This window comes from Adiantum capillus-veneris, chromosome 25, assembly GCF_014529385.1.
Source record: "Adiantum capillus-veneris isolate H3 chromosome 25, ASM1452938v2, whole genome shotgun sequence".
Lineage (NCBI taxonomy): Eukaryota > Viridiplantae > Streptophyta > Polypodiopsida > Polypodiales > Pteridaceae > Adiantum > Adiantum capillus-veneris.
In genome coordinates, this window is record NC_140955.1 from 27083384 (window position 1) to 27106965 (window position 23582).

Sequence of the window (23582 nt, forward strand, 5' to 3'; positions counted from 1 at the left end):
GAGCCAAAGTTTCCGACCGATCACCAACCAATTCTTGTCTTCATTGCATCTTCTGTTGCCACCTTTGACAAGTATGTGGGTGAAAACATGTAATGATGGTACCAATGCTTGCCCTTTTTTTTGGTACTCCTTGGACTTCCAAAAGGGAGGAAATCAAGCAATTTTGGAAAATAGCCTTTCAGTTGTTTAGAAGTGGCACCTTGGAAACTAAGGTTTTGAAAGTAACACTTTGAATCTGCAACCATGTCATGGCATTATTGCTAGGCGAGGGGCTTCATGGTGCCATCATTGTAGTGACTTTCTCTCACTCAAAGTGACAAAGGTCTTCTTGTCCCTCCATAGGATAAAACCTATGCACCTTTGTCACTCTACTGATGTGCCTCTTGCATTACTCTCATCCCCATTGCTACGTGCCATAGGCTACCTCTACCTTCCAATGCTATTGCGTTTGGTCATGCCTTCCTCAATATTCATCAGGCTCACTTTGCAAATGTTCATCAGGCTCAATATTCATTGAGGTGGTTGCAAATGGTGTGTTCAAAGTGCTTTGTCCATGAAGGTGTTGTGAAAGTGCTATAAACTATATTTTTGCAAGTGATTCAAGGGTTTTAAATGTATTCATGAATGTCCCTCACATATGAGCCCCAAAATGCTTTAAGGTACTTCTTGGTGCCTATACCTCCATCACAATGCTTCAAAAGCACTGAAAAAGTGTTTTGAAGTACTGATTTGAAGTGCTTCATCTTTTACTTTAGTGCTTCAAAAGTGCTGTTAGGTGCTTGAGTGTGCTTCAAAAATGCTACTACGTGCTTTGTAATCTGAAACATGAAAAACTAGTGCCTTTGACAACTTACAAGTACAAGACAGGTTCTTAAAAATGATTAGAATTGCTAAAAGTTCTTCAAATAGATTGATAACGCTTTTGACAACTAAAAAGTACAAGTCTGCCTTTTGTGTACTCAATAGTGTCTCACAAGTAAATTAGAGTGCTTTGACTGCTTGAAACTGCTTTCAAGACTTTTGCAAATGATGATTCCTCCTATCTTTTCTTCAAGGACAACATGATCCTTTGGAGCATGATTTGGTAAAGATGAGAGATTATCGAGGGTGCATTGAGTTTGTTGAAGTGGGAGAGCAAGGTTATACTGGTGCCCACCTTGCCTTCTATAAGCAGATGCAACAATATTTCTATGGTGGTTGTTGGGCAGCTGTGTGCGCTACTCAATCTGAGTGCATTGGCAATAATATCCCGACTTACAAAGTGCTGAACACATGGTAGGATGTGCAAGGAGAACTTTTTCTCATCTACCATTGTGCACCAATACGGCCTACTTATTTAGGAGATGCGAGGGAAGGGCTCAAAATTGTCCTGCAAGTGTGATGGACGATGAGGTAGAACCTTTTAACTTGGATGACTTGTTGAAGACCTTTTCGGCTTGTGCTTCCGGTCCTGTATTTGGTGAGGATGAGGACACAGATGTTCTTGATGTGACACCCTTTTTGCAAGACCTATAGATAACCCTCTATAATTGCACCATCTTTTGCATCAGGTTTATAAAACGTTAACTGTTGTGTTGAATTGGCAGGAGGGGATGCTGAGGAGAAGGGAGAGAATGTGATTTGATTGCTACCACTAGTGATGCAACAACTCCAATAGCATGGACATCCCTGATTTGACTACTACAGTGGGTGATGAGGAGAAGGGAGAGACAACACTTGGGGCTGCTACTAATGAAAATACCATTGAACACCTTTCTGCAGATTTTGAGCCACAAATACTGTGGCAAATGCTTAGCCAAGAATGCCAAAGATGCAAACTGGCACAGGGCAAATGAGACAGAGAGGACATGTGGACAACAAAATCGAGGAGACGTTGCTACTGTTGAGATGAGGAAAATGAGAAAGAGGCAGCTGATATTTTCCAAAAACCTTGAGAGCTTCTGGTTACTCTTCCCTGGCTGTGATAATACTACCACCTTGGTACTTGATGACTCCCACCACCATATGTACTACACGATGCCCAAGCTACTGCTATCGAGACTATGTACACCCCTTTCGCCTGCCACAGCTATCAGCCACATTCAAAGCCCTTTTTGCTTACGAGGTTGAGCAGCAGTAGTCCCCCCTCCCTAAGACTTTGCCAACCCCTCACCCATCAGCCACACCAGCTTGTGTGCATACTAGCCTCTTGCTGTCCAGGCTTTCCGTATTTCCGAGCTGCCCGCAATCCGCAACCTCTTTATGGAGCGCGCATCGCACCCCGAGAACCTATAAGCTTGCCTTTGACTGTGTGCTGCCACACCAACGATATGGGTCACCCACTCTCTAAACGTTCGCCCCACCTTGGCCCTTAGCTCCAATGTCATTGTGTACAGTGTTGTCATAGCAACCGTTGGGTTCTCTCTCAATGTTCGCAGTATTTGTGGGCCAGAATCGCAGTATTTCTGGGGTACGATGTCGTTTTGCATAGGGTTGTCCCAGCAACCGTGGGGGGCAGCACCTCACGTCTTGCTCGTGTGCAGGCTGTTGAAGCTCGTGGGGGCTGGATTGCCAATGGACTCCAAAGCTTTTCAGCGCCAATTTGAGAAGGGAGGCGAGATCTAGGGGGCCGCCAAAAAGAAGTGAACCTCTCCTGCGGACCCAAATATCACCTTCAGGCGCGTTGGTTGAAGTCCGCCATGTTCCCCATGCCTAAAAATTGGCTTGAACACACCCCTCCTGTGGGACGCTTGTAATTTTATCTTTATCATTTCAATCAAAACTTACTTTTCTCAAAAATAAAAATAAAAATTGGCTTGAACACGCCACGTGAGAAGGGGCCCAAAACTCTCCTTAAACCAAGTGGCCAAGCCATGCTCTTCGTGGAAGGAAACCACAAAATAGTTTGTTATGCTTGGTTCGGCAGGTTCCTCCCCAGACGCACACTCCTAAATAAAGCAACAATTAGAGCTATTGATTAAGGGGCTAATGTGCTCCAAATCAAGAGAACAGGGGCTCTCTGGAGAGCTCTTGCAGAGCACAAATGAACACACAATTTAAAATGAAATAAGGCTTCCACTTATGCAATGAGATCAAACACAAACACACAAAAGAAACACGCAAAATCAACACTAAGTGCAGTCTAAATGCATATGCGAGCACCTAATTAACAAACCCTAATGCTAAGTGAGCATTCAATGGTCAATGAGTAGTGGCCAAAGAGTCTTTAATCTCATGGACATGCTCATGCTAACCAATTGGCCGCAGCGGGGAGAGAGAGGGATAAGTGTGCAATTAAAAGTGAATTGATTAGAGAACGCTAATCACACCAAATCTCTGATACCAATTGAAAGATTTCATGGGGGATTAGCAAGGCTAGCATTCATCTTAGCATACTTGATAATCACTAACTATTACACTAATTACTCAAAGAGAGAGAGAGAGAGAGAGAGAGAGAGAGAGAGAGAGAGAGAGAGAGCGTAGATTCAAAGCATAACTTGATTAATGATAACTTGACAACATGCATACAATGGGTTGGATTAGGTAAGTGTGTACAAAATCTAACTACTTTATCACACATTTTTTGGCTATAGGAGCTAAGTCTATTGTGTCACATAGAGACCCCACATTGACGAGCTTGTTTTAATGAGCAGAATGAGAGACTGCGGGTTCTTCACTCAAATTCTCTTCAATATTTCATCCATATACCAATAGGAAGTCAAAGATCACAAACTCTCTAGTATTAGACGTGTTGAAGTGCTACATCTCTAAAAATAAGTCTCAATGCAAAAAGTGTTTTCCATTGGTGGAATTTGCTTACAACAATATGTCCACACTTCCACGAGGAAGCTCCCATCTGGAAGTGTCCAAACTGGCAAGAAGGTTCCGACTACCTTGTACACCAAGAACAAAATTTCCAAGGCTGATCATTTTGTAGAGGATCTAGCCACCACTTGTGCCAAGGTTGAGGAGGCTTTGTAGAAGTCTCAACAACGGCACAGGCAAGTACGAACAACCATCGACGTGACTTGCAGTTGAAGGAAGGTGATTGGGTGCTTTTTAGGTTTGAGAAGTCATGCTTGAGAAAGAGGAAGAGTAAGAAGAAAATTTATCCAAAGCCGAGTATGAGACCTAGGGGATAGTCACCATACATGATACTAGATGAGGAAATTTGGGAGGTCTCGAGGAATGGAGATGTCATTATACTTGGGGATTTCAATGCTAGGACAGCATGTCATTAGGCATCCTTCTTTGACACTTCCAAGGAGATGTTGAGAGAGCTAGACTCCATAGAGATTGAGCTCTCCAGGACCTTAGAGGATGTGAGGAGTTTACAAAGAGATGTCTCATTGAGATGGGCACAACACATGGATTGGCCATTTTGAAAAGCCTTGATAGATACTCTTGTTCAGGTAGCTTCCCTTGCTTCCCTCACAAACATGGTGCTAGCATTGTGGATTACGTTTTGGCTCCCACATCACTTATACCACGCATTCAAGACTTATCAATCTCGCCCAGACCCGTTGGAGTGGCCGTAGATCATGCTTTTGCATTAATTTTACTTAAACCATTGGTGGCTTTCATCATGCAACACATCGCCATCTGAGATACCACTTTTGCAGAGAGACAATTGGAGTGTATATAGCAAAGTTGTATAGTCTTCTAGCAAGGGAGAACCCCCATAGACCCTTCCTTGTTCGAGCTCACCCAGATGTTGACATAGATGATACACAGAACAGCAGCCATAGCTTTTCCCCACTCTTAGCTTGCTAGGAGACCATGGTTTGGAAGCACGCCTCATAATAGTTGGTATGATGATGAGTGACGAGAAACGAGAGGCCGAATACACACAGAGAGATGGATTTGGGAGACATCACACATAGGCAATCGCATATACTCTTCCGACGCCTTATACGACGAAAGAAGAGAGCTTTCTTAGCTCATCTTGAGAGAGATATTTATCAAATACTCTTGAGCCAAGACTCTAGGGAGGCTTCGCGATTCTGGAGAGAGAACTCACCCTCTCCAATCATTGCTTCCACAAAGACATGGACACAATATGCATCCTCTCTATACACAGTAGCAGAGCAATTGAATATGCATCCTCTCTATACACAGTAGTAGAGCAGTTACCATTGCCAGACCCGTCGGAGCCTTGTCCTCCCACTTCTACTTTCTTCACACCAATTTGGTGAAATTTGACAAATTGCACACATGGGGGGCATAGGATCATGATGGTATAGTGGCAAAGCATTTCATACAAGGTAGAGATCATATTGATGATTTGTTAGCCTTATGTTCAACAAGGCCATGTGTGAAGGTTTCCTGAGACTTGGAGTACGTCTACAATTGTACCAATACTCAAGTCTGGAATTTCGACCCTGCCAACTTACTATCGCAGTATTGTACCAATACTCAAGTCTACAGTTTCGACCCTACCAACTAACTATCGCAGTATCATGATTGGGCACTCATTGGCCAAGCTATATGCATCTATACTTAATGCATGAGTTGAGCAGATGGGCAGAGAGAGAGGGTGTACAAGCTTCAAGGCAGCCTGTATTCAAGAGGGGATTCTCTACACTTGATCATATCTTCACGCTTAGAGCGATCATTGAAGAGGACACAGCACGTGGGAGGAGGATATATTCTAGCTTTCTAGATTTCTGCAAAGCCAGGTTGACACAAAGACTACACGACTTGGGGTATCATGGCACTGTATGAGACACAGTTATAGGGATAGTACACACAGCAAAGGGTCTTTCAGAGCCTGTTCACTCTACTACTAGGGTGAAGCAGGGATGCCCACTTTCTCCGACTTTGTTTGGATAGTAGATTTTCCGACAATATTGAGACTGCAGGGGATAGAGGGGCATAATTGTCAAGTACATGGGCCTCTATGATATTGTGCTTATTTCAGACTCTCCAAAGGGTATGCAGAGACATCTAGATGCGTTAAATTCTTATGCACATGACAGTGGGCTCTCCATCAACCTTGGCAAAACCAAGGTGATGTTATTCAATACTACAACGCAGTGGGCCAGGAGATCCACATGTAATGAACGGGAGGGCACCATGTTCCAATTGAAATGAACAGAATAAAGGAACTTTTAGTACTTCAAAGAATTGAGCTAAAAGAGAGGGAGAATCCACACAAGACACGGAGTGGCGGTGTTCCACTCCCAAATTACAGTGGCCCCAAACTGTGGAGCCCCTTTTGATATTTCTTTATATTGCTCCAACATTACAATTGTGCGGCCCCACTCTGTTTCTCCCACGGGTAGAATCCCAGAAAGAAAGCCCACAACACAAGCCCTCATCAAAAGCAATTACATGAAAAGCACTTGACTCAAAAGCATGAAGTCCAGAATTTGGCGCCCCAGAAGCTGTTAGCACAAAATCCAAAAATCCATACAACGTGCTAGCCCAAAATCCGGGATGTCCGTACAACCTCTCATGTCATCACTTTTTACGTAAAATTAAGAGAGAGAGTGTGTGTGTGTGTGTCAAGTGACACATCCAACCCTATGTGTCCGTGGACGAGCTACAGCATGACCTAGGTTCAGTTCAGTCAAGTCAGTCTAGAATAGAAAGTGATCTGGCACTTTTGTGAGTCTGTTCGCACACCGTACATGTCCAAACACTTAGACTAGATACATATCCTCTGGTTGCACACAGCATGATCATCAACATTACCATCAGAATCCATCAAGAGTATTTTCCAATGCATTAGACCTATTTTCCCTATTTTTGACATTTTTCACTTATTAATTTAAGTGACTTTTGTTGGGAATTGGGTAGGGCAATTTAACTAAAGCAATATATAAGGAAACCCTAGCGCTAGCATTTCTGGCAGAAGCAGGAAGGAGAGCACAAGCACCCAGTGCACCAGGCCCTCTGGAGCACCTTCTCAACAAGAACCAAGACCAAAGAACCCCCGGGGTTTTCAGAATTGAAGGCCAGCACTTCAGCGTTTTTGAAGACCTAAGACCAGCGTTTTGGAGCCAACATTGCAGCAATGGTTTCAAGCCATAGATCAACGATTTCAGCAATCTTCTGCAGCGTTTTCAAGCAGCCAATTTAGCGTTTTCAAGCAGCAGAACCTGGCATTTTTCAGCATAGAGACTTCAGAGTTTTTGAACCAGCAGAGATAGCGATTTTGGCCCAACAGAGGTGGCGTTTTTGTAGACAGCAAGACAACGTTTCCAGCAAGGCACTAAGCACACAGATCAGTCCCGATTGGATGCGACAAGAACCAACTCACAACATTCAGTTTTCAGCCTTAGCTTCATCATGGTCGTCCGCACCGTCGACTTCGACATAGTACCACTTAGATTTTGCATCAGCATCTTGTACCAAATTGTGCAATCAATAGCATAGACTTCTCTCGCCAACAAGAGAAGGGCCCTTGGAGGAGGGTTTGACAACTTGTCTGGTGTCGTATTCTTCTCTCTCTATCTCTCAGTCTCATGCACCTTCATTCACAGTGTTTACCACTTTGTTTGTGATCAATGCACTCTCTCACTAAAGGAACGGAAGGCTCTCCCGTCTGGAAGTAAAAGGAACCTTGAGCACAGTTCGGAGCACTCATCTTGAGCAAAGTTCAACATTCACTTCCGCTGCACCTTACAATGAGTGTGTGTGTGTGTGTGTGTGTGTGTGTTGTGGATTGGAACTGCCTTCTCGTGATCATTTTGTGGTGCTTGCGTATGCGGATGACTCCATGTTTTGGCCTAGAAATCGACCTGAGGATGTTTGATATATCATGGATGCATTGCATATTTATGGGTTGATTGCAGGTCTGCATGTGAATTTTCGAAAATCTAAATTGTTACCATTGCATCAAATGGATTGGCACTCTGTATTATGGCCAGGTGAGATAGTGAAGCTTGATCAAATTGTGAGCCATTTTGGATATCCGTTGGCTTGATCAATTAACAATGCAGAATTATTGGATTGGGTTGAGAATAAATTGAGGTCTAAATTGCATTATTGGAAATTGTCTACCTAGCCGTTACCTGTAAGACTCAAAATAGTGCAGTCCATCTTGGTGGCATACATGCAATTTTTCTTGCCATTGTTGCATTGGCCACCTCGTCGTCTTTGGACCTTCATGTCTTAAATTCTAGAGCACTTCTGGTCTACTTAGTACTTCCTCCCAGAAAAAGGGCCTCCGATTCCTTGCGATGGATAATTTGTGTACTCCAAAGCGTTGTGGTGGTCTGAATATTTTACATTTGTGTTCTCATGTTACAACAAGGAAGGCTACTTCGTTGTTGGTGCTAGTTAAGCGAAAGCAGTCCTGGACACAGATGTTTGCATTTCTGTGCTATCATGCAGTTTCTACACCGGCTTTTGGCCCTTGGCAGCCGTCGTATTGGGATGTGGTTTTTGGTAAGTTTGAAGCTACAATATCTGGATGCCCGTTGCTTCCAGTCTTGTAGCTGATTAAAAATTGGTCACGCGGGAATTGTTGTGGCATGGTAGAGATGATGCCTGTGGAAATTTACTTCGATTGGAGAGTTTGCATTGGGAGTCCAGTTTTTTAATCGAACTCTTGTTCAATGCTTTCCTAGACAAGCTTATTTTCTCTCCCGAGAAAGTATTGATAGGATAACAAATGTGAAGACATGCTGCTCTTTCCTTTGGGCTTGGGATGCACTATAGGCATATATGGGACACCATTAAGGTTCTAGTTGGCTCGATGTCTCCGTTCCATTGCTAGTTGCGGAGAATCGAATTTGTGATTAGCTCTATGTTGGTTCTTCGATCCGTTCGATATTTGAAAAGAAAGTATACTCTCATTTGCAATCATCTTCCTCGATCCAAGATCACTGTAATAAGGTATGGAATATGACAGAGTGTGTTTCATTGTGGCGGAGTAAAGTTATGAAAGTATGGCATGCTAAATTGCCTCTGAAGGAGAAAATGTTTATGTGGAGATGTATTGTTGAGGTTCTCCCGACTGGCAAATTTTTGCACTCCAAAAGATTGGCCTCTTCGCGATGTATTCGTTGTGGTGCACGCATTGAGAATATTCCACATTTATTGTGGTCTTGTTCTCATACGCAACAGTTTGTGGATTGCATCTCTACAGCTCTTCGCACACGTTTTCCTGGTATGCATTTCAGTAGATTTTTCTTGATTTTTTGAATGCTTCCGCCATTACTTCAACCGTATGCATGCTTCTTCGGTTGGGTTAGATTCTAGGTCCTATGGACAATGTGGAGAGCATGTAATTTCCTCATATTTCAGCAGGTTCAAGTGGAGTATGTTTCCTTCTTCAAGACTTCTCTTCAACAATCTCATCAAGTTGCCTATGACTTGGACGAGCTCCCTGTTTATCATTACGGCTAGGATGTTTAATCCTCACCCCTTTTCAATCTCTAGGCCACTCGGCCAGGATCTGTAAGTTGGGAAGTCTTCTTCTACTAATGCTTCTTCTGTTAGGGTTTAGACCCCTCGGCCAAGATCTACAGGTTAGCCCAGTTCTCAGGGATTGCCATGTCACTAGGTTGTGACATACCCCCCCTCTTGAAAGAAAAGTAATCACCCGCAATTATATCTGCAAAACAACTCAAGTTAGCTCAAAAATGTATGAGGGTTATTCCAAGGTTCAATCCCGACGGTCATTCAGTTTTCTCATTCCATATCGAAGCTCTTGATATTTAGGCATAGCAACATTAGCCATCACAACCAAACCACGTTGATCTTTAAAGGTGTGTCTCGACGGACTAAGATCGAATACCCAGGTAATAAGAACTTCACAAATAAACTTGAGACAAGAATTCAACACTTCAAACAAATCACAACTTGGCAGTCAGAGTGGCTCACCAATAGACAGTGACACCGCGTTGGCCCCAAAGGTTGGCGCCCCTTTCCGTATTTTTTATTCCAATTAAACTTTGGAGAAACCTATGAACTCCTACGTGTTGTCCCACTTTTATTGGGCTGAAAATGCCCTACTCTAGCCGGATTCGGTAACATAACGACAATAGGAGGCTTCACAGACAAAATCCCCATGAAATAGGTGACTTTCCCAATGCATTAGAGCACTTTCCTAAACCGGGCGAGAAATAAAAGCATGCTGAATTCTCTGTTTTCGGCCTCTAAAATGCACCAAAACACCTGTACGATGATTCTCTAACTTCCCCGAAGCTCCTGGGACTGTTAGGCAACAAAAACGGCCAGAATCCTTAACCTGCAAAAATACACAACACGTTGTAATTCTCTATTTTGGGCTCTGTTTCGCGTGCCAATCGCATTCATAGCAAGCCCTCGAGTTTCCGTACCTGTAGGGCTACTTGCCCTTTGATTTGAACGAGATTTCTCACGAGAAATCTCTCCGAATCGACTTGTATCTGTCGGGGATTGACAAGTAGCTAATCCAGTACCTGTGAAAGAGGCTCTTGCCTCCGCAATCGCACATAAACCCACACAGTTGTACATACAAATGAGTAGCCCTTAAGTTGGGCATCACGTTTCTATATTCAAAAGGGGAGAGAGGTGCACGAGCGGAATCATCGTGCTACATATAACAAAGGAGAAGGCAAGCTTTCCATGAAAGTTGTAACCCTTCACTACTCACACACACACTATAGGCTTCACAATGAAGAAGAAGGCAGCCCCAAACAGCCTTTTCTCTCAAATTTGGGCACCCCCAACTAAGGTATCTTGGAGGTGAGTTCTAGAGCCGCCAAGTGTCAGGTTTGCCCTTTTGTGTTAATTTCCCAGTAACCACCAACTAATAAAGTATCGCGTGGGGCCTAAATGACTTTGAACTAAGCCTAGCCACCATTTTACTACTCGAATCTCAATGCCGATTGGCCCAACCAACTTGTGGCGACCTAGCCTTCACTGTTGTGGGTGAAACTTATGGCCATCGGCCATTTCACACTAGCCACACAATGTCCAACCATTTGTGACTTCAACAAGAGGGTCCCAAGAAGTAAATAAAAATAAAGGGAAGGAAACCAACAACTGAGGTTAGTGGTTGTCACAACCTCATGACATAGCCCCCTCAAAAAATTGCAAACGTCCTCAATTGCATGCCAGATATACATGCCATAGATGATTTAGTGTGATTAGCACCCTTTTATCATCACATGTATGGCAAGAAAGGTCATGAAACATAGATACAAATGACTTAATGAAACCTCATACTCTTGTCATTTCTATGTACGATACAAGTGAGCAATATACCTTTAACACTTGCTAAACGATGTACACTTCTATTGCAATGAATCCGTATGTACATATGACGTGCTAGCTCCATTATCACCCCTCTTGAGCACATTGAGTTGGGGCATACGTAGGTTGTAACCCAAAGGCTTCGAGGTGGAGATGCAATACATTCAGTGACTAGCAATTCATTTTCTTCCATCCGCTATGCATCCATAGGTGGATAGTTTCTGAGCTTCACCAAATAGCGTCATGCAAATTTGCCCTTAACCTTCCTTTCCGTATGTGTCAAAATCTGCTCAGGTACCAAGATTCATCAAGTTCCTCAACTTCTGGTTAATCATTATCTAGCAAACCTTTTGGCACATCACCCACAAAGGGTCTTAGAAGACTCATGTGAAGCACATTATGAATCTTCCGATTGTTAGGGAATTTCAACCTATAAGCAACATCGTTGATCTTGTCGAGTACTTGAAAAGACCCATAGTAACACATGCTCAGCTTAGCAATCAATCGTTCTTGCCCTCCATCTTCTTTAACCTTGCCTTTTCAAACCCCAAAGGAACCCAAATCACCGGGTGAAAACAAGAGTTCACAACGGTGACAATCAGCAACCTTTTTCTCCTTTGCCTCAATCTTCTCCAAGGCAAGCTTGATTTTCTTATGCATTTCATCCATGTTCTCTACAGAGCAATCTGCTTCAAAAATCTTGTCCTTTGTGTACAAAATGGGAGAAACCTTTTTGCCACCTTTCAAGAGGCGCCTTGCCTGTTGACCGTATTGTTGTATGCATACTCAAGCATGGGTAAATATTGTTCCCACTTGCCCTTATTATCTGACACAGCATTTCAGCAGATCTAAGTATAATTAGCTTTTTCTGACAGTCCATCAATTTGTGGATGAAATGACTAGGAAAACTTGAGCGTAGTGCACATGTTTTCAAACAAGCCTCTCCAAAAGAGGCTCATCATACGAAGATCACGATCACTGATAATAGACTATGGCATACCATGGTACTTATACACATTGTACATAAACCTAGTCAGATTTTATCTTCTTCTTGGCAAGGATAAAATGAGCCTATTTTGTTGAACCTGTAAATAATGATCCATATACCATCATTCCTTGTTAGCGTTCTTTGAAGATCAAAGATAAAATCCTTAGAATTATTTTCCCATGGCTTATCTGAAATAGGCAATGGTTGCAAGAACCCTGGTGCCTTTTGCTTGTCAAACTTGACCTTTTGGGAGATTATGCATGCTCGCACAAAGGCATCCATATCTCTCGTCAAAGCAAGCCAATAAAAGAATATCTTCATCAGTAGTATATTGTTCCTTCATTTCATCAAGCTCATGATGATAAGGAATTCACACAATTGAAAATCGTGGCTTTCTTGACAACGCATCAGCCACAACATTTTTATTGCCTTGCACATGCACAATTTGAAAGTGGAACATAGAGAGAATGTTTGCCCATCGCATATGCTTTTCAAATAACTTTCATTGTGTCAAGAAGTATCGCAATGTCTAATGGTCTGTTTGGACAATAAATGAGCACCTAGCAGCTAGTGTTTCCAACTTGAAAGCGCATGAATCACGGCTAGTAGCTCTTTCGCAATGTCTAATGGTCTACTTGGACAACAAATCAGCACCTAGCAGCTAGTGTTTCCAACTTGAAAGCGCATGAATCACGGCTAGTAGCTCTTTCTCATAGATTTGCATAGTCTTTTTTGGCCCTTGCAAGATTTTGCTTTCATATGCTACTACCCGACCATCTTGCGTTAACACTAACCAATACTATTGCCACACGCATCACACTGGACCACAAATGACTTCCTGAGATCATGTAAAACAATTACTGGATCCAAAGTCATCGTCTTTTTCAAGAGATTAAAAGCTGCAATCTCTTTTTGTGTCCATTTGAAAGTGACCTCTTTCTTTTGCAGAACATGTAGGTGTGAGATCCCCAACCCACATATACCAAGATCGGGATGGGATCCTTGACAGGTCTCTAGGTCTGATAAAAATTAGAGTCTCTAAACAAGAAAAATCCAAGGAATAACCCTTTACCATTGACAATGGCTTGGGTCTATAGACTTAGAAGAAGACCTAGTCCTGTCTCGCAACGGAAACGGGACAACGTATTAAAAGTCCAAAAAACTATTTCAGCCCTATAACTTCCACAATTTGGGCTAAGATATCTTCAACCAACGCTTTTTTCCTCCTAACATATGTGAGGGCACAGCCGCTAGTGAACTCCTCTTCCAAGTGAAGATGTTTTCCAAACGTTTTTAGTGCGCGAGGATGGATAGTTACCTGACTAATCAGGTCCACCCGTCCATGATTGACAACCTTAGTCAATCCCCACTTACCACCCCGCACTCACATATGATTGCTTTGTTATTTAATTACTACCACATTCTTGTCACAATTAAAATAATGATTTCTTTTAACTTTCATAACTGAATTTCATTAAAACACCTCTTGAAAACATTCTTTTTGCAAACAGATATCTTTGAACTTAAGACAGAGTACTGTCAATCAAAACATTGTCCATAATAACCATGACCAATACTCTTCTTGTCTCAAGATCACCTAAGGGTGAAAAAAACGACACCCATTCCTTATTCATAATCCGGAATGGATAAACCCCCACCCAAAGTTCTGGGTGCCCATACAGCAAACCAGTTGCCCATACAACCGGGCAGCTCCCCTAGGATAAAAAATGGTATCGTAACTTATGTAGAAACATCAAGATATGACACGGAGTAGAAGCTCAACGTTCATGGGGGTAATCGACTTATCCGTGGCTGAAAAGCCATCATTATCATCAAAATATACCAAAAAGTCAGAGGTGTCTTGAGACAAGCTATCTTAAGGATAATCAATCATATCTTTCCTAATTCAATCAGTTTTAACCCAAACAATTCTTTCCTACATTATAAACAAATGCACGTTGGAAGTTACCTTCCGTTTTTGGTCAATTATTCCTTTTCTGATTCTTACTCGCTCCTTATGTATGCAATGCTAACTTATAAAAGAACTTAAACTATTTAAAGACTTAATTGGATAATGGGAAACCCACCTGGGACTGATCGGCCATCTGCTGCTGCGCTGGCGCCTTAAGACTCTCCTCCGTAGACCTACTACTAGGCCCAACTTCATCGTCGTGCGACGCTCTAGTTCTTTTTAGAGCTCTGCCCTCATCATCAGATGTAGGATTGGCTCGGGTCCTTTTTGATGCCATAACTTCGTATCTGTTGATTAACCAACTAGAGCTTTGCTCTCTAGTGATTTCTGCGAAGAGGTCTCTGTAGATTACGGAGAATTTGCCAAGGCTCCGAGTCTGCCTGAAATTGTGAAGCAAGGGGTCCTATTTATAGGTTTCTGGCACTCACAAGCTCTCATAGGCTGACAAAGACAGTTGCTTGCAGCTCAAGCAGCCCCCAGGCTCAAGATGGCGCCCCCTGCTACTAATTCTGTCTTGGGAAGGTTCCACACAGCCCCCCAAGCTTCCAGAATCGATTTCTGCTATTTTCCCTAAGTTTTAATGATTAAACTTGGAAATATCTACAATTTCTAAAACCTTATGATAAAAAGTCTGTAGCAGTAATAATCACTGAAACCATTCAATTTTACTTAACTAATTAGATTCATAGTGTAACCTTTCAGAGGCCGTAACTTTTTCAGATTTTATCGGAATTCGGTTCTGAAAAATTTTAACCATAGTAAAGCTTTGGTTACGGTTTCAAAAAATACCAATATTTGCCATAGTTGGATCATTCTACAGTGTTTTCTTAACAACCAAGTTAATTTGATGAGGCTTTGTACAATTTCTAAGGTTTCAGAAACTGGAAACCTTACAGTAGGGGTGAAGCAATCTCGGCAAAGTTCCTTATGTACCTTCTATAGTAAGAACATTATCCCAAGGAGCCACGGACATCATCCATAGTCTTCAAGTTTGGCCATGTCTTGATTGCTCAACCTTGGCAAGATCCATTCGGACACCATCTCTTGATACTATGTGGCCTAGAAAGTGGATCTCTTCCAAGAAAATTCACTTTTTTTGGGGTTGATGAGCAACCTATGACTGTGGTACTATTCGAACACAATGGTTAAGTGACGCCTATGCTCCTCTTCATTCTTTGAATAGACTATCTATATACTATTCATTCTTTGAATAGACTATCGTATCATCAAAGAGTGTGCCAACAAGCTTTTGATGTGGACAGAAGATCCGATCCATCATCCTACTGAACGTAGCAAGAGCATTTGTAAGAACAAATGGCATCACTAAAAACTCATATAGACCAAATGTCATTCTAAACGCAGTCTTGTGCACATCCTCTAGTCTGATCCGAATCTGCTGATGCGAATCTAATGGTGTCCACTCTTAAGGTCTATCCTGCTGAAAATTGCAGCATTCTCTTATTGAACGCACGGTAATCAATACACATGCGCCAAGAGCCATCCTTCTTTTCTACTAGAAGCACTAGGGAGCAAAAGGGGGAAGAACTAGGTTGAATCAGCCCTTTTTCTAACAGCTCCTCTACTTGGCTCATGATCTCTTTCTAATTGGCCGCACTAACCCTGTAGAAAGGTCTATTTGATGAGCTACAACCTGGCACCAAATCTATCACAAGATCATCAGGCCTCTCTAGCGGCAACTGAGCCGGTAATGAATCACAAAAACACTCAACTAGACTCTAACAAAAATGCTAACCTTTCTTTATCCAACACAGATAAATTTCACTGACATTTATCTGAAACATCACGTGCAAAAATCAAGTACGCAGAAAGATGATTCTTAATTACAGAAGCGATAGCCGAAGCTGATGCAATAGGGACAGAGTCCCCTTTAAGCTTTACATCCAAGATGTGAGTTTTGCCCCTATGCTACAGGGTGACCCTTTGTTGAAAACATCCACCACTTCATCTACACGTAACATCCATGGGATTCTCAACAACGCATCGCACCCTTCGAGTGGCATGATGTAAAATTTCTCTGTGTCCACATACGACTGAATATGCAGACACAACTTTTCAATGTTGGGAGTAACACACTTTGAATGGTCACGACATGCCAAACTTGCCTCTGCTATGTACCCCATCTCTTCAGCTTTGATGCCCAATTTGATAGCCAACTCTGGCCAGATAAAGCTTTCCTTAGCACTTGAATCAAAGAAAATAAATGTTGTCTAATACCTCACTTTACTCCACGCTCTGCATAACTCATTGGCATCCGAGTTTGGCCTATCACCATTGTATCTAGCATTAAACCTGTCGTGGGTTTGAACGTTTGTTCTTTCTTGTTCTCTGAGTCAGCTAGCCTCTTCCTCTATAAACAATCTGGAGTAAAATGAGCCAACAACAATACTTCTCAATCTGCTCTATCAGCGACACAAACCTGTAGGAGATTAATGAGTGACGCTTTACAGAACCTCCGATTGTACTCATCTAGGCTCTTGCAAGTAGCCGCAGTGAGTTGGTTTCAATCTGTCATGACATCGGCATCAAATGTGTTTGACATCCATATAGATACAAACATTTGCTTGAAGTAAACCCATGTGGCGGGTGTCTGTCCTTGCATCAACAATGTCGTCCACCATGCACGCGCATTACCTTTCAAAAAAGTGGCAACTTTCCTGACCTTGGAGGCTTCTATAAAATTTCCCCCTGTTGTAACAAACCTGGACACCCCAAGTCTGGAATCTGTCGCGACACAAGAGAGAATCATTTTATACACTTCACAATTTAAATCACATTTCAATTTGAGTCGACACGGCCCGGTGTAGTTCTGTGCCCAAAGAGATTGGCCCCAAAGATTGGTGCCCCTTTCCATATTTCTTTTTCTATTAATAATCAATCAAAGTACAGTTGCCCTTGGGTCGCCTCTGCTCATCGGCTCGTCAACACGAAGTGAGCCAAAGAGAGCCCAAGGGGCTTATTTAAAGGCCCTTGGCCTAGGTGAAAAGCAGGACATGAAAAGCTTGCAATTCAAAAGCACTAGGCTCTCCAAAACCAGCCAGTACTCAAAGCAAAAATTCGTACAGCATGCCACGTCACCACAACAACACATTTTGCAAAGATTTCCGTACGAACAGCCACGTCAGCATGCTCAGCACGTTTTGCAAAAATTTCCGTACATTCTACTATCCGCCAGTCTTTTTATTTTTCCTAGTGTCCCTAGGGGCCTTGTCGGCAGGTGCCCTATAAGTTGGGTACAACTATGGACATGCCACGTCATCAATTTGTGACATACCCCCCTCTTGAAAGAGTTGTAATCGCCCTCGATTACGCTTGCAAAACAAACAGAAGCCATAAACCAATTCAGTAGACACCGGATCTAAGCACCGACGCACTAGACTAACATAAATCTAGCAATTGCACAAAGACGACTTAGTCAGTGCACATTCATATCATATCAATCACATAGAAATTGATTCCAGATCTAAGACCATGATTCCTGGCAACATATTTAGCATGTCGGATTAGCTAATTCTTCTTATTGCGATCATGTCTAAAGATTCTCAAGACTGAACTGTTGCAGTCATTTCGTCTTTCATTACTACACTCAAACAAAATCACATGAGAGAGTACACATCGATCAACTTCAAGTCCACTTTCAATAGTCATAGTCATACAGCAGAATACTGTCAGCACAGCAATATCCCTAAAATCCAAAGGAAAATCGATGACTATTCCATCCATGTACTTTGTGACAAAGGAGCGGAGTGACTCCCCTCTTGTGCAATCCCATCTGCACCAGATTTAACCCTACTCATCCGCGTGATCTTTCGTAATAGACGCAACAAATCCAAAAGTCTCAAGGTAAAGTTCCAAAATCCGAGGAGTATCTGTTAGGTCCTCCTCCACCATCCACTTCGCATCCAATGCAGGATAGTTCTTAAAATTCACTAAGAACCGCTGAATCACTTTACCTTTCACCTTTTCTTTCCTTATGTGCAAGAATCTGTTATGGAACGAGTATCTCCTCGATCTCTTCCACTTCGTGTTGCTCGTCAAGCTCCCCATCAATTGGCACCTCACCCTTAAAGGGTTTCAAAAGACTCACATGAAATGCACTGTGAATCTTCCAAGTATTTGGCAAGTTGAGTCTGAAGGATACATCGTTTATCTTTTCTTGAATCTGGAAAGGGCCATAATACCTCATGCTAAGCTTTGGAAAAAGCCACTCTTTTCCTTTTCGTTTCCTTAGCGTGCCTTCTCAAAACGTAAGAGCATCCAATCATCTTCCATCAACTTCAAGTAGCGTCTATGTCGATCTGTTGCTTTCTTATGCCGTGCTTGAGCTTCTCTAGAGCCTCGCAAACCTTGGCAAAAGCAGTGTCCATGTCCCTCGTATACTGATCAGCATCAAAAATCTTGTCTTTGGTGCTTAGAAAAGGAAGGACCTTCTTAGCACCTTCAATTACCTCAAATGGCGCCTTCCCCGTCGAAGAGTGAACCGTGTTATTGTAGGCAAATTCCACCAAAGGCAAGTATTTATCCAATTGAGTCTTCTGATCCGAGATGTAAGACTTCAATAAATCCAAAACCACTCAATTGGCTATCTCAGATTGCCCATCTGTATGAGGGTGGAATGATGATGAGAATTGCTACCGCGTGCCAATGTTCTCCCAAATAGCCCTCTTAAACAAACTCGTGAATCGGGGATCTCTGTCGAAGACTTTGGTCTTAGGCATGCCATGTAACTGAAAATCTGAGCAATGAGCAGTCTCGGTAAATGATCCAGGTTGACTGTTTTCTTTACTGAAATGAAGTGAGCTTGCTTGCTAAATCTGTCAATGACAGTCCAAATGCCATATTGCCCACTTTGAGTCTTGGGGAGATCAAAGATAAAATCCATGGCAATGCTTTCGAGGGACGGATGGGAATGGGTAAAGGCTATAGTAGTCCATGTGCCTTATGCCTGTCAAACTTCACCTTTTGGCATACTAAACAACTGCGAACAAAGTCATCCACATCCTTTTTGAGTCTCAGCCAATAGAAATAACGCTCCACGTCCTTCAAGGTGATATCTATGTCGCGGTGACCCATAAGGTGGGCAATGGCACTCTGTCAAAACCTTTTTTCTCAAAGGCTGTGTAACACAACATCGTTTTCCGCATCAAATAGCCATCCCGCATAGAATAACCTAAAACTATCTCTCCATTCTGTATCCGAGCAAAAATGTACGCAGATCAAGATCTGTGGCGAACAAGTCAACCATATCCTCGAAGCTTCTGTAATGAATCACCGAAATAGCCAGAACCAAGGGCTTCCGAGACAACGCATCTCCCACTAAATTCTTATGTCCTTGAACATGGACAATCTGGAAGTGAAACTATGACAAGATGTTAACCCATCGCATCTGCTTTTCCAAAAGCTGCTTTTGTGACAAGAAGTAGCATAAACATTCTTTATGTCAGGCCAATCGCGGATAGTCTCGATTTTGGCCAGGTCCATCTGTACTACTCCTGCTGAGACAAGGTATCCCAAGAAATGTATCTCCGTAAGAAAATTTCGCTCTTTTTAGCATTGATAACAAATCTATGCTTCCGCAATGCTTGAAAGACCTGAAGCAGATGGTGTGTGTGTTATCCTTCATCCTTGGAGAAAACAATAATGTCGGTCCACTAGGCATCACCAATAATAATATAAACCAAAAGTCTTCCGAAAAGCTATCTTGTAGACATCTCCTAGAGCAATTCTCATCTGATGATATCCACTTTTAAATCAATTATGCAGAAACAAGAGGATCCCTGATGTAAGGTGCAGCGGAAGTGAATGTTGAACTTTGCTCAAGATGAGTGCTCCGAACTGTGCTCAAGGTTCCTTTTACTTACGGAAGTGAGAAAGTGCAAATGACCACAAACAAAGTGAATGACACTGTGAATGAAGGTGTTGAATCTGAGAGATAGAGAGAGAAGAATATGACACCAGAATGTTGTCAAACCCTCCTCCAAGGGCCCCTCTCTCGATGGCGAGAGAGGTCTATACTATTGATTGCACAAATATGGTACAAGATGCTGATGCAAGTCTAAGTGATGCTATGTCGAGGTCGACGATGCTAAGGCTGAAAACTGAATGCAGTGAGTCGGTTCCTGCCGCGCCAAGTTGGGGCTGTCCAATGAACTTGATGCCCTGCTGAAAACGTTGTCTTGCCGTCTACAAAAACGCTATCTCTGCTGGTCAAAAACGCTGGACATGCTGGTTCAAAAACGCTGGTCATGCTGGTTTAAAACGCTGAATTTGCTGGGTCTTGGAATCACTGGAATGCTGCCTTGAATTGCTGATATGCTGGCCACAAAAACGCTGCAATGCAGGGCTGGAAATGCAGGGGCTGAAATCACTGATTTGTAGGCTCACTAACGCTGGTCCTGCATGCTGAAAAACGCCAAGCCTTAAAGCTGAAAAACGCTGATTTGCAATGCTCCAAATGCTGAAGAAAAACGCTGGCTCTTGCTTGAGGAAAACGCCAGGTCTTCAATGGTTCTTGCTTGAGAAGTTGCCTGCTGAACAAGTGCTCCTGCTGCCTCTTCTGCTGTGGAATGCTAGCACTAGGTTTGCTTATATATTGCTTTAATCATTTTGCCCTACCCAGTTCCCAACAAAAGTCACTTAAAAATAATAAATGAAAAATGGCTAAAATAGGGAAAATGGGTTCTGTGCACTGAAAAATGCTCCTGATGGATTCTGATGGTAATGTTGTTAATCATGCTTTGTGCAACCAAAGGATATGCATCTACTCTAAGTGTCTGGACATGCACAGTCTGCGAACAGACTCACAAAAATGCTAGATCACTTCCTATTCTACACTGACTTGACTGAAATGAACCCTTGTCATGCTGCTGCAGCTTGTCCACGGACACATAGGGTTGAATGTGTCACGTGACATCCCCTCCTTTTCAAAGTGAGGTACTGGTACCGAACTGTATGGCGTCGAGGGAGATCGCCAACAGAGTCTGGAATCCTGAAAAGGACTCTTCGCCGGCCCACTCTGATGCATGGGTCATGCAATACTTGAACTTCATAAAGGTCTGCAACGCTTGCTTCTCGGGGCCGCGCCGAAAGCGACACAAAGTCTTATGTGGCTCCTCCAATGCTTCAACTTCGTCTATAGTCATGCGTCTATCTTGTTCAAGAATCTTCGAGGATGAAAATTCCTGAAACCACTTCCAACACAAAAATATGAACATACCCATTCCATGTAAAGTGATTGGAAAAATAATATTCGTTCAAAAAAATTGTGCATGTGTCACCTGACACATCCAACCCTATGTGTCCGTGAAGAAGCTACAGCACGATCAGGGTTTAGTCAATCCAGTCAGTCTAGATTTAGAAGTGATCTGGCACTTTTTTGAGTCTATTCGTAGACCGTGCATGCCCAGTCACTTAGTGTAGATGCATATCCTCTGGTTGCACACAGCATGATCATAAGCATTTCCATCAGAATCCTTCAGGGGAATTTTCCAGTGCATTTAACCTATTTTCCCTATTTTTGATATTTTTCACTTATTATTTTTAACTGACTTTTGTTGGAAAGTAGGTAGGGCAAATTGAGTAAGTTTGTATATAAGACAACTAGAGCTAGCACTATTTGGCAGAAGAGGCAACAGGAGCCAAGCTCAGCAGGCAACTTCTCAACAGGACCTTGGCGGTTGCCCCCTCCAAGCAAGAACCCCCATGCTAGCGTTTTTGCATCAGCCATTGCCTAGCGTTTTCAAGATCTACACCATCGCCAGCAAGTTCAAACACTAGCAGTTTGCATCAGCCTTCATCGCCAAAAGAAGTCACAGACAAGCTAGCGTTTTTGCCATCAGCAGCCCTAGCGTTTTTGAAGATCTCCGCATTTGCAGATTTCAGGCTTCGCCGATTTTCAGCATAAAGAAGTAGCATATTCATCCCGGTAAGACCATCAGTTTTCAGCCTTAAGAGACCTCAGTTTTCAGCCCTAAACCTGCAGATTTTCAGCGTCAACGACCTACAAAAACAGCCCCCCAAATCAGCGTTTTTGGACTAGTCGCAGATTTCAGCCCATAGCGTTTTTGGACAGCAGTAGCAAGATTGCAGATTTCAGCCCTTGGGTCGCCTTCGTCATCACCGTCATCATCGTCAACATAGCCTAGGCTTGCATCAGTCTCATGCATTCCATTTGTACCATATTGTGCAATCATAAGTAGACCACTCTCGCCAGCGAGAGTGGGGCCTTCGGAGGAGGGTTTTACAACGTCTCTGGTGTCGTATCTCTCTTCTCTCTCTATCTCTCAGTCTCATACACTTGCACGCACAGTGTCCATTCACTCTGGTTGTGATCATAGCATTCTCTCATTAAGAACGGAAGGCTCTCCCTTCCATAAGAACAAAAGGAACCTTGAGCACAGTTCGGAGCACTCATCTTGAGCAAAGCGCAAACATTCATTCCGCTGCACCTAACAGCATGCAATGCAGATGAACATATAGACGGAGTGTCAAACCGTTCATCAAACACACGCAAACAATGGGGTCAAATCGTGACTTTCTGATCTAAGTCAATCAACTCTGGCAAATCACAATGGAAATGCCGATGCTTGATGCTCAATCTTTCTTGTGCTCATTCTGATACTGTGTCATGCCAAGGAAGAGACATGGAATGTAAATTCCTTGGGTGCAAACATTTCATCTTTTCATGAGTAATCCGCATACATCCGTGCTCATTCATGAGTGAATTGTGTTCATCGTGTAATATGTCATGCCTATGAAAAGGGATCACATAAAGACGCTCATTAAAATACAGGAAACAATCACAAATAAAACACTTGATCAATGCGTGGCTGACTAATCATGCAAACACATAATACTTCCTCGGTCGGGGGGGGGGGGGGGGGTTCTGTGGACCTAGGCTCGAGAGCCAAGATCGGTTCTTCCTGAGGGGTTTCTTTGAACCTAGGCTCGAGAGCCAAGATCGGTGCTTAGTGATTGATCGTCTCTGCAATGAGGTTAGCTTCACTAGAGAAAGTATCAACTAACACATCATCCTTGCGAGCAATCACATCATCTTCATGCAAATCATCATGCTTATCATTATCATGCAATTCATCATGCTTGTCATTATCATTCAAATCATCATGCTTATCATTGTCATTCAAACCATCATGCTTATCATAATCATGCAAATCATCATGCTTATCATTATCATGCAAATCCTGTGTGTCATGCTTTGTAGAAGAAGAGACTGAGAGAGTCTCCTTTTCCCGAATCTCTTGCATTTGTGTCTGCACTTGAGAAAAGAGTCGCAATATCTCTTTCATGTGTCGGTCGTATATTGCTTTTCTTGCTTTGTTCTCACGATCAAATTCTGCTTCTCTTACTTTGGCTTTGAAGTGTGCGTGCCTATGCTCACACTCTAAGACTGCCATTCTTTCTTTGGCCACTTCGCGC

The 23582-nt window shown here is 42.7% G+C and overlaps 1 protein-coding gene across 1 annotated transcript in view; it reads right to left on the reverse strand.

Moving 5' to 3' along the window:
* Window positions 1–889: 889 nt before the first annotated feature.
* LOC147424612 (beta-carotene isomerase D27) overlaps window positions 890–23582 on the reverse strand; it is an 84847-nt gene continuing 62154 nt past the window's right edge. The window contains exon 8 of the mRNA XM_086499552.1: window positions 890–2927. Within this exon, the coding sequence (XP_086355678.1) occupies window positions 2772–2927 (156 nt within the window). The 3' untranslated portion in view covers window positions 890–2771. The remainder of the gene's footprint in view (window positions 2928–23582) is intronic.